The following is a 13,096-nucleotide window of genomic DNA, read 5'->3' as shown; positions in this document are numbered from 1 at the left end:
ACCGTGTCTCAGGTTGGTGTAAGCCATCCGTCTCGAAAGAAGAACGCATCATGGAGCAAGAATTGCTTTCAAACATGATCCAGGTCAGTAGAGGAGAAGTACGTACAGTGTTTCGCTACTGCTAGCTTGATGGGAGCGCAGTCAGTCTTACATATGCACAGACTCGGACTTCTCTCAACAGCACTTCCGATCTTGCCTTCGTCAATCGCCTCCCCACAGAGATGCTGGCCAAGATATTCGTCGCGTTCCTTTCCCATCAGCCACCACCCTACTATCTCGGGCGATCCTACGGAATATCCAAGGATTGCCACTCCTGGTCGCTAGTCGTCGCCTCTGTATGCAGGTATTGGAGGGATGTTGCGCTCAAAACATCGCAGTTATGGCGTCGAATCTATCTGACAGGGGACGAAGACCGGGCACAGCTCCGCATCCAGCAGGCGCTCAGGGCCAAAAGCCTCCCGGTTCACCTGACGATTGAGCTGGAAGATGATGAGCAGCCGACTACAACCCATCCATCCTTCCAAACTCTGGAGCACACTGTTAAGATCTTTGACCTGTGCTTTTCCGGCGATGTATTCAGCTCCGAGCCACCTATCAAAAACGCCACCGCATGGCTTGAGAGGTTCACGAGTCTGGAACGCCTCTACATCGGCGATATCCGCTTCAGTACGAGATCACCATCGCCACTCTGGGATCGATTGACGCACTTGCACGTCCAGACTAGCAGCAATGCCGAAGCCCAGAACGTCCTCCACCTACCTGATTTCCCCAAGCTCATATCTCTCATCGTAGAATGTAACTCGGATTACGGTGTGCAACTTGACCTTCCTACGCTCTTTAGCAACGCACCAAACCTCATAGAACTCATTCTGCGCATTGGCAACCTCGCCGCCGACGGGGAGGCAACCCATGAGCGCTTGGAGCGCGTCAGCGTGTACGATTTCAACACAGTGCATCAGGAAAGTGACACGTTACTTTCCCGACATTTTCGGAAGCGAAGCGAACATTTCCTTAATTTCCGGTACTTTGCCGTCCTTGTCGCTCGGGCCTCCCCCACGTAAATACAAAAGCTCAGTGAAAGACTATAATCTACTATAAATGTTGGGAAATGACGGAGAGTGGTGCAAACACGAGAACAGACGGTCGGCTATTACAGATGTTCGGCACTATTTGTAGTTTGGACCCAGTGGGTCCAACTCACCGCACCGTGTAGCGCAGACTTTGTCGCGATCCGTATACTGAGCACGAGATTGATATCACAATGTCATTAAGGGTAACTAGAACAGAGGTAGAAGTTTTGTTGAGGGTAAAAGAGCTCAAGCAAGCTCGAATGCATGGTGATCAATGAAACGATTAATGTAGAATGCATCGTACGTATCGTAGGTCTGATGGCACTTGAAATCCTCTGGAACTGTATGTTTACCAAATACAGGTATCAGATGAGCAGCTCTGACGATCGTATCGACGTCAATCACGGAGACATCACGGGTATTACCTTTGAACTTCGGGCGGACGATGTACATGCCGGTATCCTCGTCGCGTTCGTCACTATAGTATTCGAACCAGTGGACGAGGGCGCATTCGTAAACCACCTTTCCGATCTCGAACTTGAACAGCGCGAGGACACGCACGACGTCCATAGCAAGCGTCCCGGGCCGAGTTTCGTCAGTCAAGACGAAAACGCAGTCGTAGCGTGGCGCTTCATTACGCCAAGAAGCCGTAGAACGAATGCGTTCACGCTTCAGGCCGCCAGTCCCGCAGTTGTCGCTTGGTGCACGGAAGGTTGACACTGCCGAATTAACGACAGTGATCTTTGCTGGAGGCAGGGGGCACTCGTGGAGGGGAACAAAGACGTTGTACTTGAGTCGAGGGTCGTTGCCGTGAAGCATGGTGAATAGGAATCGTTGGGTTTGCTCGACCAGCTGCGGCTCGCGAACCTCCTTGGCAAGGTTAGGAAGCGTGCGAGGGCGTTTCCGTGCTGATTACAAGGTAAGGTCAACAACGTGGTAACCGGAAGAATAGAGAATTGAGCTCACCTCTCGATTTTGCTAACTTCACCTCCGCCATCAATTCCTTCCCATCAATCTTCCCGACAACGCGAACCCTCCTTGATCCGTCCAACGCGAGTTCGTCATTAGAGTCAGCAGCAACGGACTTGGATTGAGCTTCGCGGTTTCGGAGATTGTTGGGATGATAGCCCATGGCAAGGAGTTCGTTATCGGGCATGTGGTCGACAACCTCAAGAACTGGGGGATGATGAGCATACGAAGGGAAATGGGATGTGAATATTAACGCACACTGCTCGTCTAAACCAAGCTCTTCATCTAGCAGATCGTCCGCCAGCATTCCTCTGGCATCAAAATCAACGCGGCATGCTGCGAGTTTGTCGAGACGGGAGTTGGTGCGCAGCATCTGACCAAGCGCGTTGAACCGACTCGACCGCCGCCATGGATCCTTTACGGCCTCAATGTGTTTTGATTCCGTGATTGACGAGCACAGCCCGTTTGGGGCGCCAAAACGTCGGATAAGGTACTTGTAATGGGGCAGGGAGTGTTGGCGGGGAAGAGACAGCGAGATGTTGACGCCGCACTCAACAAAGATTTGGCGGTATCGATGGAATCGTTCGACGCAGTCGTCAAGGATGGCAAAGTCGTCTTCAGTGATAACGTTTCGCCGGACAATGTAGGTGAATTCCAGAAATGCGCGGAATGCGCGGACAACGTTGGGGGGGACGTGGGCTTCAATGGCGGGCAAGTAGACCTACAAAAGCGGGTAAATAAAAAGGTGTTGAGAGCGTCAAACATACGTACTTTCATGAGGGCCTTTGAATCGTCGCCGGTCCATTGCTTGAATCCTCGGCCTTGAGGGAACCGGCGAAGGCCGGCGAAGGGAGGCGCTGCGGCTATACTACAGTGCCACGTCAGCATCCGGATACGTACACAAGCATGTCAAGAAAACATACCGTCGGTCAATATCATCCAATATTCGAAGGGCTTCTGCTTTGGGGTGGACCTTGTGCAGGTACTGCTCGACCCAGTCGACAAGGTGATCCTTAAAGGTTCCCTTGACGAGCTGGTGCAGTATGTCGGGGGCAATAAGGTCATGGATGTCGGCACGGGGAAAATCATTGGTGAATGGCTGGGCTCGCCCGTCAACATAGTGCTGAGGCTGGCAGGCAGAGGTAATGACTTACAACAACATCGGCGATGATGCCATACTCATCCCACAAGACGTCCGATGGCAGTGTCTCCACGAGCGCTTCATTATGTTGCCGACACCGTTGCGGTGCTCCACTGTCGAGATCGTCAGGAAATGCGAGGCAACTGTTTGATTGAGCATGTGATAAAAAGCTAGAAGCCACGATAGACGTACCGGGGGCACCATCCCTGGACAATTCCTGTCAACAAAACCTGCTCCGGGTAGTCTGCGATGTACGGGCCGATACCAAAGATGACGCGTCGGAAGTAGCCGTCCCCAAATTTCAAGACTTGTGGCTGCGACATGCCGGGCTTCAGGACTTGGAGAATCGCTGAGAGTGACGCGTGAAAGAGCTGACGTCGGAACTGTCGGAACTTCGGATCAGCACTAAAGGTCTTGTTGGCTAGGGACACATTAGATACTTGCCGGGACAAGAGCAGAACAACAACGTACTTTTTGGGATGGCCAGGAAACCAATGAGGACAACAGCGTTACGGCGTGCCCGCCGTGTGTTGTTGTGAACGTTGCCGATGGAGAGGTATAGGGGATAATACTCGGTCAGGCCGGTTGCCACCGAAACTGTTGTTTTGTCGCTTCCGAGGATGACCGGGACAAATGTTGATCCATGCGTTGCAGGGTCTTGTGCAATCTCATCCTAGATATATATAGATGTCAGTAGATAGGCAAGTCTCGAGAATGGAAAGAACACACCGCTTGCTCCCAGGCCCAATCGCCTGAGAAAAGGTTTTCATATTGCCGGACACCGTTGCTGTCGTAGTCACGGTGGGGCGAGTAATCCATCTGATCCTTGAAGTCCGGGCGGGCGAGGATATTCTTGACGACCTCCAGAGGATCACGGAACCACACGTCATACTTTGCATCCATCCATGGTGGTACACTTCGGGGGGGCCTCGCACCGCCGTAGTTGATAGAGAAGGATTGCCATGGAATATCCCCAACCTTCACGTCGTCGATGGTGTCGTAGAGGTGCTTGTGGTCACGAAAGGGTGCTTGATCCTTGTGCTTCACCAGGGAGATGCCCCACAGCCGGCACATGAAGTCAATGTGCCTGGCAGACATCTGGTTGCGTCGGAAGAAGAAGTCCGCTGTCTCGAAGGCCAGGCGGGATCCAAACGGCGACCAGTCATCGGGGTTGCGAGGGGGAGAAGGGGGAGGAGGCTCTCCAGGGGAGAGGAAGTCACCGCACTCGTTACATTTCCGGCCTACTAAATTGTCAGAGAGGCACCTTAGACAACCATACAAAATAACGCACCTGTCAGGAATTTATGAAAATACCTCGTGAGGCATCCCACCTTGATGGCATCTCCAACCGACGGGTCCTCGTTGCTGAAATCTGGGTGGTCTTCATCTTGAGGTGGTGGGGAATGACCGAGGGAGAAGTCGTCTTCGGGTAGTGGACAGGGATCAAGGCTGAAGTCTTCAGGGACCAGAGCCGGGGAGGGGGCTAGCCCTTGCAGAGGAGGACTTGCGAAGGATGACGAGCTGGATGATGAGGATGGGGAATAGTGACTGGGTGTAGGAGACGAGCTTGGAAAGAATAATGGAGAGTGAGGGAGTGCAGGGGAGGGTGAGTGAAGTGGAATATGCGAGGGCGACTGGAATGAGGACTGCAAGTTCAAAGGAGGAGGAGAGCGTGAACGTGAAGGAGAGGGAGAACGCGAACGTGAAGGAGAGGGAGAGCGTGAACGTGAACGTGAACGTGAAAGAGAGGGTGAGCGTGAGGGCGATGGAGTGGGGGGAGCTGGTTCATGGTAGTAATAATCTTCAATGTCACCAGCGTGTTGACTGCGGTAGTGCTGGGTAAGGCCGGAAGTGTTTGCGCAGTAGCGTTCGCAGTGAGGACATTTCAAACGTTTGAGGGCATGTTTCTGGGTTTTGCTGTTTTTTGACTGGCGCCGCTTGCGAGACATGGGCGTTTGAACGAGGTGACAAGGGGCTGACGTGGCTGGTGCCATACAATTCAATGAGCCACCGGTTAGCCAGACGGCGACTTGGGAGCTTACGTTTGTTGAAGTTGAACATCCACGTCCACCTTTCTGCAGCCACGCGTCTCTTTCTGCACCCTCCATGTCTCCCAAAACCCAGCGTACACTCCGCCCCCGCTCCAGGCCCATTGAGGCTTTGGTCAAGGCTGCCCCTGCTAAGAAGAAGCCAGTCAGTAAGGCTGAACGCGACGCCCAGAAGGATGCATTGGTCACCTCTGGCATTGACCGGCTTGCATCAGTCGAACTCGAAGTGCAGCAGCAACAGCAGCTGGCGACGCAGTCAAAGCCAATGCCAAGCAGTCGGCCGAAGTCTGTTCAGAGGGTCCGGAAAGTCATCCACTCAACAACAGCTGCAAGTGCGCACAAGAGCGCGGGTACAATCTCCAAGGACGAAGGTGCGAAGGCGTCTTCAAACCCCGAGCATCCACGTTCGAAGCAGATCATTCAAGGTCAGTGCTGTGCAACTTCTGAGTAGTAGCGGCATAAATCTCACCTTGTACTGGTCAGAAGCGGAGCCCGATGGCTCTCAACCCATGGTCAAGGTCGTCGCGAGGAAAGACAGAGCTACAATGCGGCACCACATAGAGGCGAGACGTCAAAGCATGAAGGACGAAGCACCGAGCAATGCTGCCCAGGTCGAGTTTGGCCATCAAGAAGCTGCCTCAATTGGGACCAATCCCCGTGGTCCGGCGTGAGTATTTGTCGGAGCTTTTCTGCATCAGTGATTCTCATGCTTACCAAACTTGACTTAAATTAGTACTGGTGTCGCCCACCGGATTCCGTCTTCCACCTCTAGCTCTGGCTTAACCGGGCGGAAGACGTCAAACAGCACCACAACGTCAGTGTCCAGCAAGAGTTCCTCCCATAAGGCCGCACGGCGTACTGCTGCTCAAGATGAGGTCGACCATGACGGCATGGGGCTGCATATGGAAGACACCCTTGCTGACGTGGCAAGGGAACGAAACTCCCTTACAGGAAGATCCCCACAGGCGCAGGTGAGCGTAACAATATTTTTATTTTATTTTATTTGTGGGTTGATTCCCAGAAACTATAGGGCCTCCTCGTGTTCAGCAAGACTCCTACATCTCCGCCGCCTCAGCCATCCACAACTCAATCTCGTCGTCTCAAGCGAAAAGCAAGTGCCATTGAGGCGGACGACGAGCAGCCTGATGAACAGTCTGATGCTGCGAAGGGCTCAGTTTGGGTAAGTCATTAGTTTCTATTGGCGCTACGCTCTGGATTAACACTTGTATATCAGCTCGGTATTAATCTCTCAAGCCCCGGCCCTGTGTACGACCCCGACTTGCATTGGTTCCAGGAAGCACAAGAGGTCCCGAGTCCCTACATCAGTATCTACAATGCCCTCGACAGTGACGACCCCATCGACGACCCCGTTCCAGCCAAACAAGACGACGAAGACGGGATGCAGGAGGAGATGGACATTGACGATGCTGAGGCCGAGGCTGAGGGTGTGGATGGAGAACCCGAGGGTCTAGCCCTGCAGGGCAAGGGCCCTCGTACGACGCAGATGGTATGCTCACTTGTTCATATAATGCTCCGCTAACATGCTACAGATGGATGCCCAGGTCTCCGCCATCAAACCCGTGTCAAAGCGCAGCAAGGTTGCTGCTAGCTCCGACACCACCAGCGAGGATAGCAAGCGCCTGGTCTGGAAGCTTGGCGACCTTCCCGCAGGTGCTCACGATCGCAACGCCTGGACTGACGAGCTCATCCCGACCCTGGTCTACTTCTTCGGCGGCTCGAAGAAGGTCTGGGACTGGTCCGACACGGAGATCATGCAGAATGTGATGATCTGCTGGCAGGTGGTCTATGGGACCCCTCTTCCGGAGCATGAGAGGGCAGTGACTGGCCCTGTCTTCAACTTGGTGAGCTATCATCAGCATGTCTCGTCCCGGTTGCTAATCGATTCATAGGCCAAGAAGAAGCTCATTGAATGGCGGAGCAACCTTGGCACCACTGCCATTGCCACCCTCGTCACCTCCTTTGCTCAGAAAGGCATCAACACGCCCCAGTTGCAGCAAGCTTACGTTGCGGAGCTGCTTGGTGAGGACCAGTTCCTCAACAGCGGCAGGGATCTAGAGGGGCCGACCGGCATGCTCAAAGGCGACTTCCTCCTTGTCGTCCTTGCATGCCATCACCTCGCTATTATCGGCCGTGTTGATGTTCCGCAGTATGACAGCTTGAAGGAACCTGTCTACGCACCATATGCAGCCACTGTTCTTGCTGCTGCCGCGGTAATTACCTATCCCCTACCCCTCTAGTACTCTACTCACTCCCTTTTCTAGGTTTATCGTGCGCTTAAGCTCGCCCAAGATGGGCTTCTCGGAGACGTCAACGGATACATCAAGGGCATCGATCCCAAGGGCACGCTGAACCTCTCGACTGTCAACAAGACAAAGAGGCTCATGAGCAACTACAAGGCAAAGGAGCGCGCGCGCATCAAGAAGGAGAGGGAGGAGAGGGAGAAGGCGAGGGAGGATGCGGCTTCCAAAGGGAAGGAGAAGGCTGCCAACGTTCCCGAGCCAGACGAGGAGCACCTCGAAGACGACCTTGACGACGACACGGAGCTCCCCTCGATCCCTCCTTTCTCGAAGGATCACAACGAGGCAACGACGTTCAACTATAGCCACCTCATCATTGAGCGGTGCTCGCAGGCGAGCGTCGCCGAGGCGTTGGCTATGTCATCTCAGTTTGCAAGCGCCCCGATTCGTCGGCCCAAGGCTAGTTCGGGCGAGCAGGCCGCGAGCACTGGCCCGGCCCAGGCATTCAAGCTTGATGCGCGTGCTTACCGCCGCATTGTCTGTAAGTCGTCCGTTTAATCCTGTTGCTCTGTGCTCATGTTTCGTTCAGATTAAACTCTGTCCGGTCGTCGTCTCGTGGATAATATCATTGTTTCTGCATCTCTTCCCCCCACGTCTTTCTCCTTCGTACGGCATTCCTCGCGCACGCATAGATTTATCGGACTGCTCTATTAATCTCGCTTTCACGCCCTACTGCTCTTTTAATCGAGTTTTTTTCTTAATCCTACAGTTCGCGATATTCTGTTCCGCTTTATATGGACATCATGGGCTTTCCCCACGTTTCGTACTACATTCCGGCAATGAATACATTTGCATTGCATTCCCCGTGCATGAATCGCGAATAAGCCGCTTTGACAATACCAGGAAAGTCAAGGGAAATACACTGGGAGATGTATCTATTTACAACTACAGAAGCACGCAACGCTCTACCGATTTTGAACCTACTCTTGACGATGCAATGCGCATTTCCCAAGGTTTCGCATTTTTACGACATTTACAGCTCTTGAGACCAGGAAATGCATGGAAATGCACGTGTCAAAATCCTGATGTGAACACTTACTACTTCTTTGAACACGCTATCCTGCCGAACGTAAAGCAGCTAGCCTTGTTTGCTAACCAGCACGAGGAGATATACAATGTCTGTCCCCTCTTGGAGCGGCTAGAAATTGGCACCGAAATCGAGGTCCGAGGGGTGCAGGAGGCGAGGTGCCTATGTCTGGAACGGCTCACCATCATTTCTGCAGACCTTCCATACCTGTTCAAGAAACTGGAGGAGATGGACTTTCTCAGCGCGCTCAACTCGATTCGCTCCTCTGAAGACTTCGCGATGTTTTCCAGCTTGGAGGATCCGCTAGACCTCATTGATAGATGTGACCTCCATGCAGCGCTGAGGCGAAATGGGGAGATGACTCCGAGCCTGCGAAAGCTCGTCAATATCCTGGCGAACCTCAAGAGCGCCTTCAGGATCGGCACTATAGAATTCGTACACTTTCTGGCAGATGAGGGAATCTTTAGGGAGTGCAAGGAGCGGTGGTATGATTTTGGGGATCTCTGAGTTGGGGAGAGGCTCGGAAGATACAGAGTAATGTTTTTGTACGCTGTACGACAAGTTAGACGAACATAGAACGAGGTTAACATAGCCCTTGACATCTGACCATGAGCGAACAGCGTTGGGCATGGGCCCTTATAAACTCCGCGCGGCAACTCCCGACAGTTTTCGACAGCCCGAGCGTACGTATGTGCGCTTTCCCCTGGCCAGCCTCTGTGGCCCCCACCCATACCGTCCACTCCAATTCCTGTATTCAAGAAATACGCATACTATGATGGAAAAGGAAAGCTTCTCAAACAAATGTATAAAGAAAGCCGTGGTATGTCTACAGTGATACGACCCTTTTTTGCTACTTATGCCGCCCTCAAAGCATGCTAGAGTAGCTCGCAGCCGGGCAGGCATCGATGATCTTCCCACTGAAATACTGATGGAAATTCTCATCTTATCACCTCCCATCCCTTTCCGCTTCTACCCTTACTTCACCCCATACCATTCCGGATTCATGTGGTTCTTCACCTTGACTGCGGTGTGCAGACGCTGGCGTCACATCGCTTGGGGCACAGCTCGGCTCTGGAACAACCTCTATTGGGCTAGAGACATGACCCACCCCGGAAACTGTATCGAGCTACAGTTGCAGCACCTTCACAGACTCACTCACGTCCCAATATTCTTCACGATTGAGCTATCAGACGAAGCTGCTCTCTCGACGTGTCGTGCTATCGTCATCGGGCTCGAGGGTCGGGTGAAAGGGCTGATAGTTGATTTGAGCTTTGAAACGATGGTTCAGTATGAAGACAGCTGGGACTCGGATGACGAGTCCATCGACAATCAACATGAACTAGATCTCTATAACCGCGCCCTCACATGGATCAACAGGTTCACCGGACTAGAACGTCTCCATCTGTATGAGCTCTCCGATTTAAGGCCATTCTTGGAACTGCCCTCGTTCAGGCGGCTCACCCATGTTCACGTTGAGATGGGTCCAGACGACGAAACTGCCGAGAAGGTCGCAGAACTTGATCTTCCAAACTTACAGTCTCTTAACGTGGAAGCCGATTATGACTTTTGCGTGAACTTGCATCAATTCTTCCAAAACGCTCCCAACCTTACGGAATTGCTGTTATACGTCCCAAGAGTCCAGGTGCTTCCAGACGACAGCCAAACCAGGGCTACACACAGGAAGCTTGAGCGCCTCACCATCTATGATTACGATTTCACCTGTGACGACTTCTTCCACTCAGTCAACTTACCTGCGTTGACTCATCTAGCCGTCTTTGTCTTGGAGCTGGATGGCATTGAGAAAACGGTCGCTCCGCTCCTTGGGCGTCTCAGGCCACTCGGACGGCACCTTCGGCGTCTGACTCTCTTGTCAGACGACCTTGTGCCAGAATTCGAGGAGTTGGTGGAGAGGGGCTTCTTCGACGAAATCAACGATGCATCTACTTTCAGGAAGCTTAAGAAGGGGAAAGCCACCAACCTATTCAACCACGCAGGTCGATTCCAGGAGCGGAAGGATCAGTGGCACGCCAGCGAGTGCCGCGAGAACGAGGGATGCTGCTGTGAGATGCGGGAGCTGGATTTGAAGGAGTTGATGGATGACATTCAGAGTGTCAAGGTGAAATTTAACATTGCGACCTTAGACTTCTCGGAGTATCACACCGCGACGAGGATCTTTAGGGAAAGCAAAGCGAGCTGGTTTGATAATAGCCATACCCCGGGATGGTAGCGGTACTTTAGAGAGTGTCCTAAGCCTGTAAGGCTCGGATGTCCAACTAGCTATGTTCACCGTTTGTAATGTCTTTATGTACTAGCGTTACGTGTCAGTGAGTGTTGGCTCGAGGGTAGCAGTGCGATGGTCAAGCGATGGAGTCGTTGGAACTATTTTATAGCCTTACTCTAGTTGTGCAAGCATTAAAGCCGCAGTATAATCCTCCTTATACTCCGTCAAAGATTTCCTCGTTTTCAGTAATTGACAATGCAAAACTGGCGGTTTACGATGGCATCTCGATACTCAAGCTCAAGTTATGTACTATAAGCCATCTCTGCGACCGGTGTTCGGACTCCGCCCGGCACGATCCGAAAGATGGCAACATTTGCTGTCACACCAATTTTATTTTTCCTTCCCGAGCCCAAGCCCAAGCCCGTTACGCACAGACGGGACTACCGGAGTCGAATCAAGGCAGACACTCCTACATATCTGGATACTATCCCAGATATAAACATCATGGTATGGGTTCCATGCCCTGCTTCATTCACGTTTCATTGATCTAAGGTCTCATGTTTTAAACGTTGCCCAGCTAGCGGATGAAACGATCCAGCCGACACGAAGGCCTAAAAATAGTAGCCTCCCTACTGAGCTACTGCTGAAGATTATCCCGAGCTCTCGTGGTCTCCCATTTATGTTTAACTGTGATCCGATCCCGTCTGTTAACGACGTTGCGCTGCCCTTTGCGCTGGCTGGGGTGTGCAGACACTGGCGTGACGTAGCTGTGGACATCCCCTGGCTCTGGAATGGTATGCATATAGAAGGGAATAGGGCTTCCGTGGAACGCACGCTCAATACTCAGCTGGAGGCAACGAACAGAGCCCAACATCTACCACTCTTTCTTACTCTCGTCCTCCGTGACGCGGACTTCTTGGAAACTTGCCGATTGGACGACACGCTTCTTTGCGGTATCGAGAGCAAAGTAATGGGACTTGATCTATTCGTCCCTTACGATGCCGAACGGCACGAACGGTTGGATCAGAACGCCGCCGAGTGGATGAAGAGATTCACAAACTTGGAGCGCCTTTACCTAGGAGAAGACTTTGCTTTCAGGGACTGTCCGGATGCTGCGATGTGGACGCAGCTCACTCATCTTCACGTGCAAAAAAGTCATCATGAAGACTGGAAGGATATGCTCGACCTCACGTTACCAAGACTGACGTCTCTCACGTACGAGATCAACTACCATCTGGACTTAGACCTGCCTACCTTCTTCCGTAGCTTCCCTAATCTCGTCGAACTCTTTATTTGCGCGGATGAGATCATCGTTGACTCGGATGTGATCGCCACTCACCCAAAGTTGGAACGCTTCGGCCTGTGTGACGTTCTTGCATTCGATCATGATCCTAGATTCTCCTTCTTCACGCACGCACTGCTCCCGTCCCTGAAAGACCTTGCCATACACGGGTCCAGTTTGAAGGACCTTAGGAAGGTCGTCCCTCTCCTTGAGACCCTCAAACGCTTCAACGTTAGGCTGGACCGCTTCACCATTATGTCGGGGGACTTTCGTCGAGAGTGGAAGGTATTCGAGGGGATGGGGTTCTTCCAAAAGGTCAACGCGGCGAATGGTCCCGGCGAGCTGAGCGAGATCAAATGTTTCGACGAGGAAAACGAGGAAAACATATTCAAGGTACTGGAGACACTGAAAAGTTTCAAGACTCTGATGAAGAAGCGCGTTTTCGGAGTGTTGAAGAAGCTTGGTCTAGCACACATGCTGCAAGAGACAGGGGACTTTTCGAAGCTGATAGAGGTGGGCGCCTACGGAGAAAAGAAGGCCGTGAATGAGCTCAAGGAGTTGAAGGAGGTGCTCGATGGTATGATGGTGGTAAGCGAGATTGTCCGAGAGCTCAAAGGAAACTTCGAGATCGGGTATATGGATTATGCAAATGACCTTGAGGAGGCGGCAATCTTCAGGGAGAGCAAGGCGCGTTGGTATGAACGAGGAACCACTGAGGGATACACAGATCAGTATATATATTAGCTGGATGGAAGCAATTGTATCGCAACTGAGGTTTTCCAACCATCGACGCTAACATCCGCCTAGCTCTTCCAAGCGATCCTCGAGCTCGGTCAGCTGGCGGGGCAATCGTCCACATGAAAATGAGTCGTTCCCTTGCTCTTAATTTCGAACTCAACGTAGAGACGGCCATGTAGACCAAAACACGCTTTATTACGCAAGGACATCGTCGACTCGGAAATTCGTATGCCGAGGCTAAAATCACTCTTTCTTGGATGCTCCGCTCTTGTAGAACTCTCG

At 52.3% G+C, this 13,096-nt stretch overlaps 5 protein-coding genes across 5 annotated transcripts; 4 read left to right on the top strand and 1 right to left on the bottom strand.

The window, feature by feature from the left end:
- The first annotated feature begins 3 nt into the window (after positions 1-3).
- Positions 4-1,272, top strand: CONPUDRAFT_80835 (uncharacterized protein). The gene is made up of 2 exons (XM_007767337.1): positions 4-98; positions 162-1,272. The coding sequence occupies exons 1-2, from the start codon at positions 51-53 to the stop codon at positions 1,059-1,061; spliced, it is 948 nt and encodes a 315-aa protein (XP_007765527.1). The 5' UTR covers positions 4-50; the 3' UTR covers positions 1,062-1,272.
- A 44-nt stretch (positions 1,273-1,316) lies between these two features.
- CONPUDRAFT_151589 (uncharacterized protein) lies at positions 1,317-5,241 on the bottom strand (the record flags this gene model as incomplete). The annotated part of the gene is made up of 12 exons (XM_007768048.1): positions 1,317-1,978; positions 2,037-2,246; positions 2,298-2,760; positions 2,811-2,907; positions 2,963-3,138; positions 3,194-3,323; positions 3,373-3,601; positions 3,652-3,853; positions 3,910-4,421; positions 4,472-4,603; positions 4,647-4,960; positions 5,177-5,241. The coding sequence occupies 12 exons, from the start codon at positions 5,239-5,241 to the stop codon at positions 1,317-1,319; spliced, it is 3,192 nt and encodes a 1,063-aa protein (XP_007766238.1).
- Positions 5,242-6,778: 1,537 nt separating this feature from the next.
- Positions 6,779-8,044, top strand: CONPUDRAFT_88720 (uncharacterized protein; the record flags this gene model as incomplete). The annotated part of the gene is made up of 3 exons (XM_007768047.1): positions 6,779-7,090; positions 7,139-7,459; positions 7,511-8,044. The coding sequence occupies 3 exons, from the start codon at positions 6,779-6,781 to the stop codon at positions 8,042-8,044; spliced, it is 1,167 nt and encodes a 388-aa protein (XP_007766237.1).
- A 1,251-nt stretch (positions 8,045-9,295) lies between these two features.
- Positions 9,296-10,861, top strand: CONPUDRAFT_142796 (uncharacterized protein). The gene is made up of 2 exons (XM_007768046.1): positions 9,296-9,393; positions 9,445-10,861. The coding sequence occupies exons 1-2, from the start codon at positions 9,346-9,348 to the stop codon at positions 10,798-10,800; spliced, it is 1,404 nt and encodes a 467-aa protein (XP_007766236.1). The 5' UTR covers positions 9,296-9,345; the 3' UTR covers positions 10,801-10,861.
- A 377-nt stretch (positions 10,862-11,238) lies between these two features.
- Positions 11,239-12,767, top strand: CONPUDRAFT_163655 (uncharacterized protein; the record flags this gene model as incomplete). The annotated part of the gene is made up of 2 exons (XM_007768045.1): positions 11,239-11,301; positions 11,372-12,767. Coding segments are annotated over exons 1-2 (1,398 nt in total), but the record flags the coding sequence as incomplete, so codon positions are not given.
- Between the last annotated feature and the right edge of the window lie 329 nt (positions 12,768-13,096).

This window comes from Coniophora puteana (assembly GCF_000271625.1).
Source record: "Coniophora puteana RWD-64-598 SS2 unplaced genomic scaffold CONPUscaffold_3, whole genome shotgun sequence".
NCBI classification, from domain to species: domain Eukaryota; kingdom Fungi; phylum Basidiomycota; class Agaricomycetes; order Boletales; family Coniophoraceae; genus Coniophora; species Coniophora puteana.
This window is presented reverse-complemented; position numbering and strand designations above follow the sequence as displayed.

Coding starts and splice junctions, on each gene's coding strand:
- CONPUDRAFT_142796 (XM_007768046.1), top strand. CDS start 9,346: ATGATGGAAAAGGAAAGCTTCTCAAACAAATGTATAAAGAAAGCCGTG. Junction 9,394..9,444: donor AATGTATAAAGAAAGCCGTG/GTATGTCTACAG, acceptor CCGCCCTCAAAG/CATGCTAGAGTAGCTCGCAG.
- CONPUDRAFT_80835 (XM_007767337.1), top strand. CDS start 51: ATGGAGCAAGAATTGCTTTCAAACATGATCCAGGTCAGTAGAGGAGAA. Junction 99..161: donor TCCAGGTCAGTAGAGGAGAA/GTACGTACAGTG, acceptor ACATATGCACAG/ACTCGGACTTCTCTCAACAG.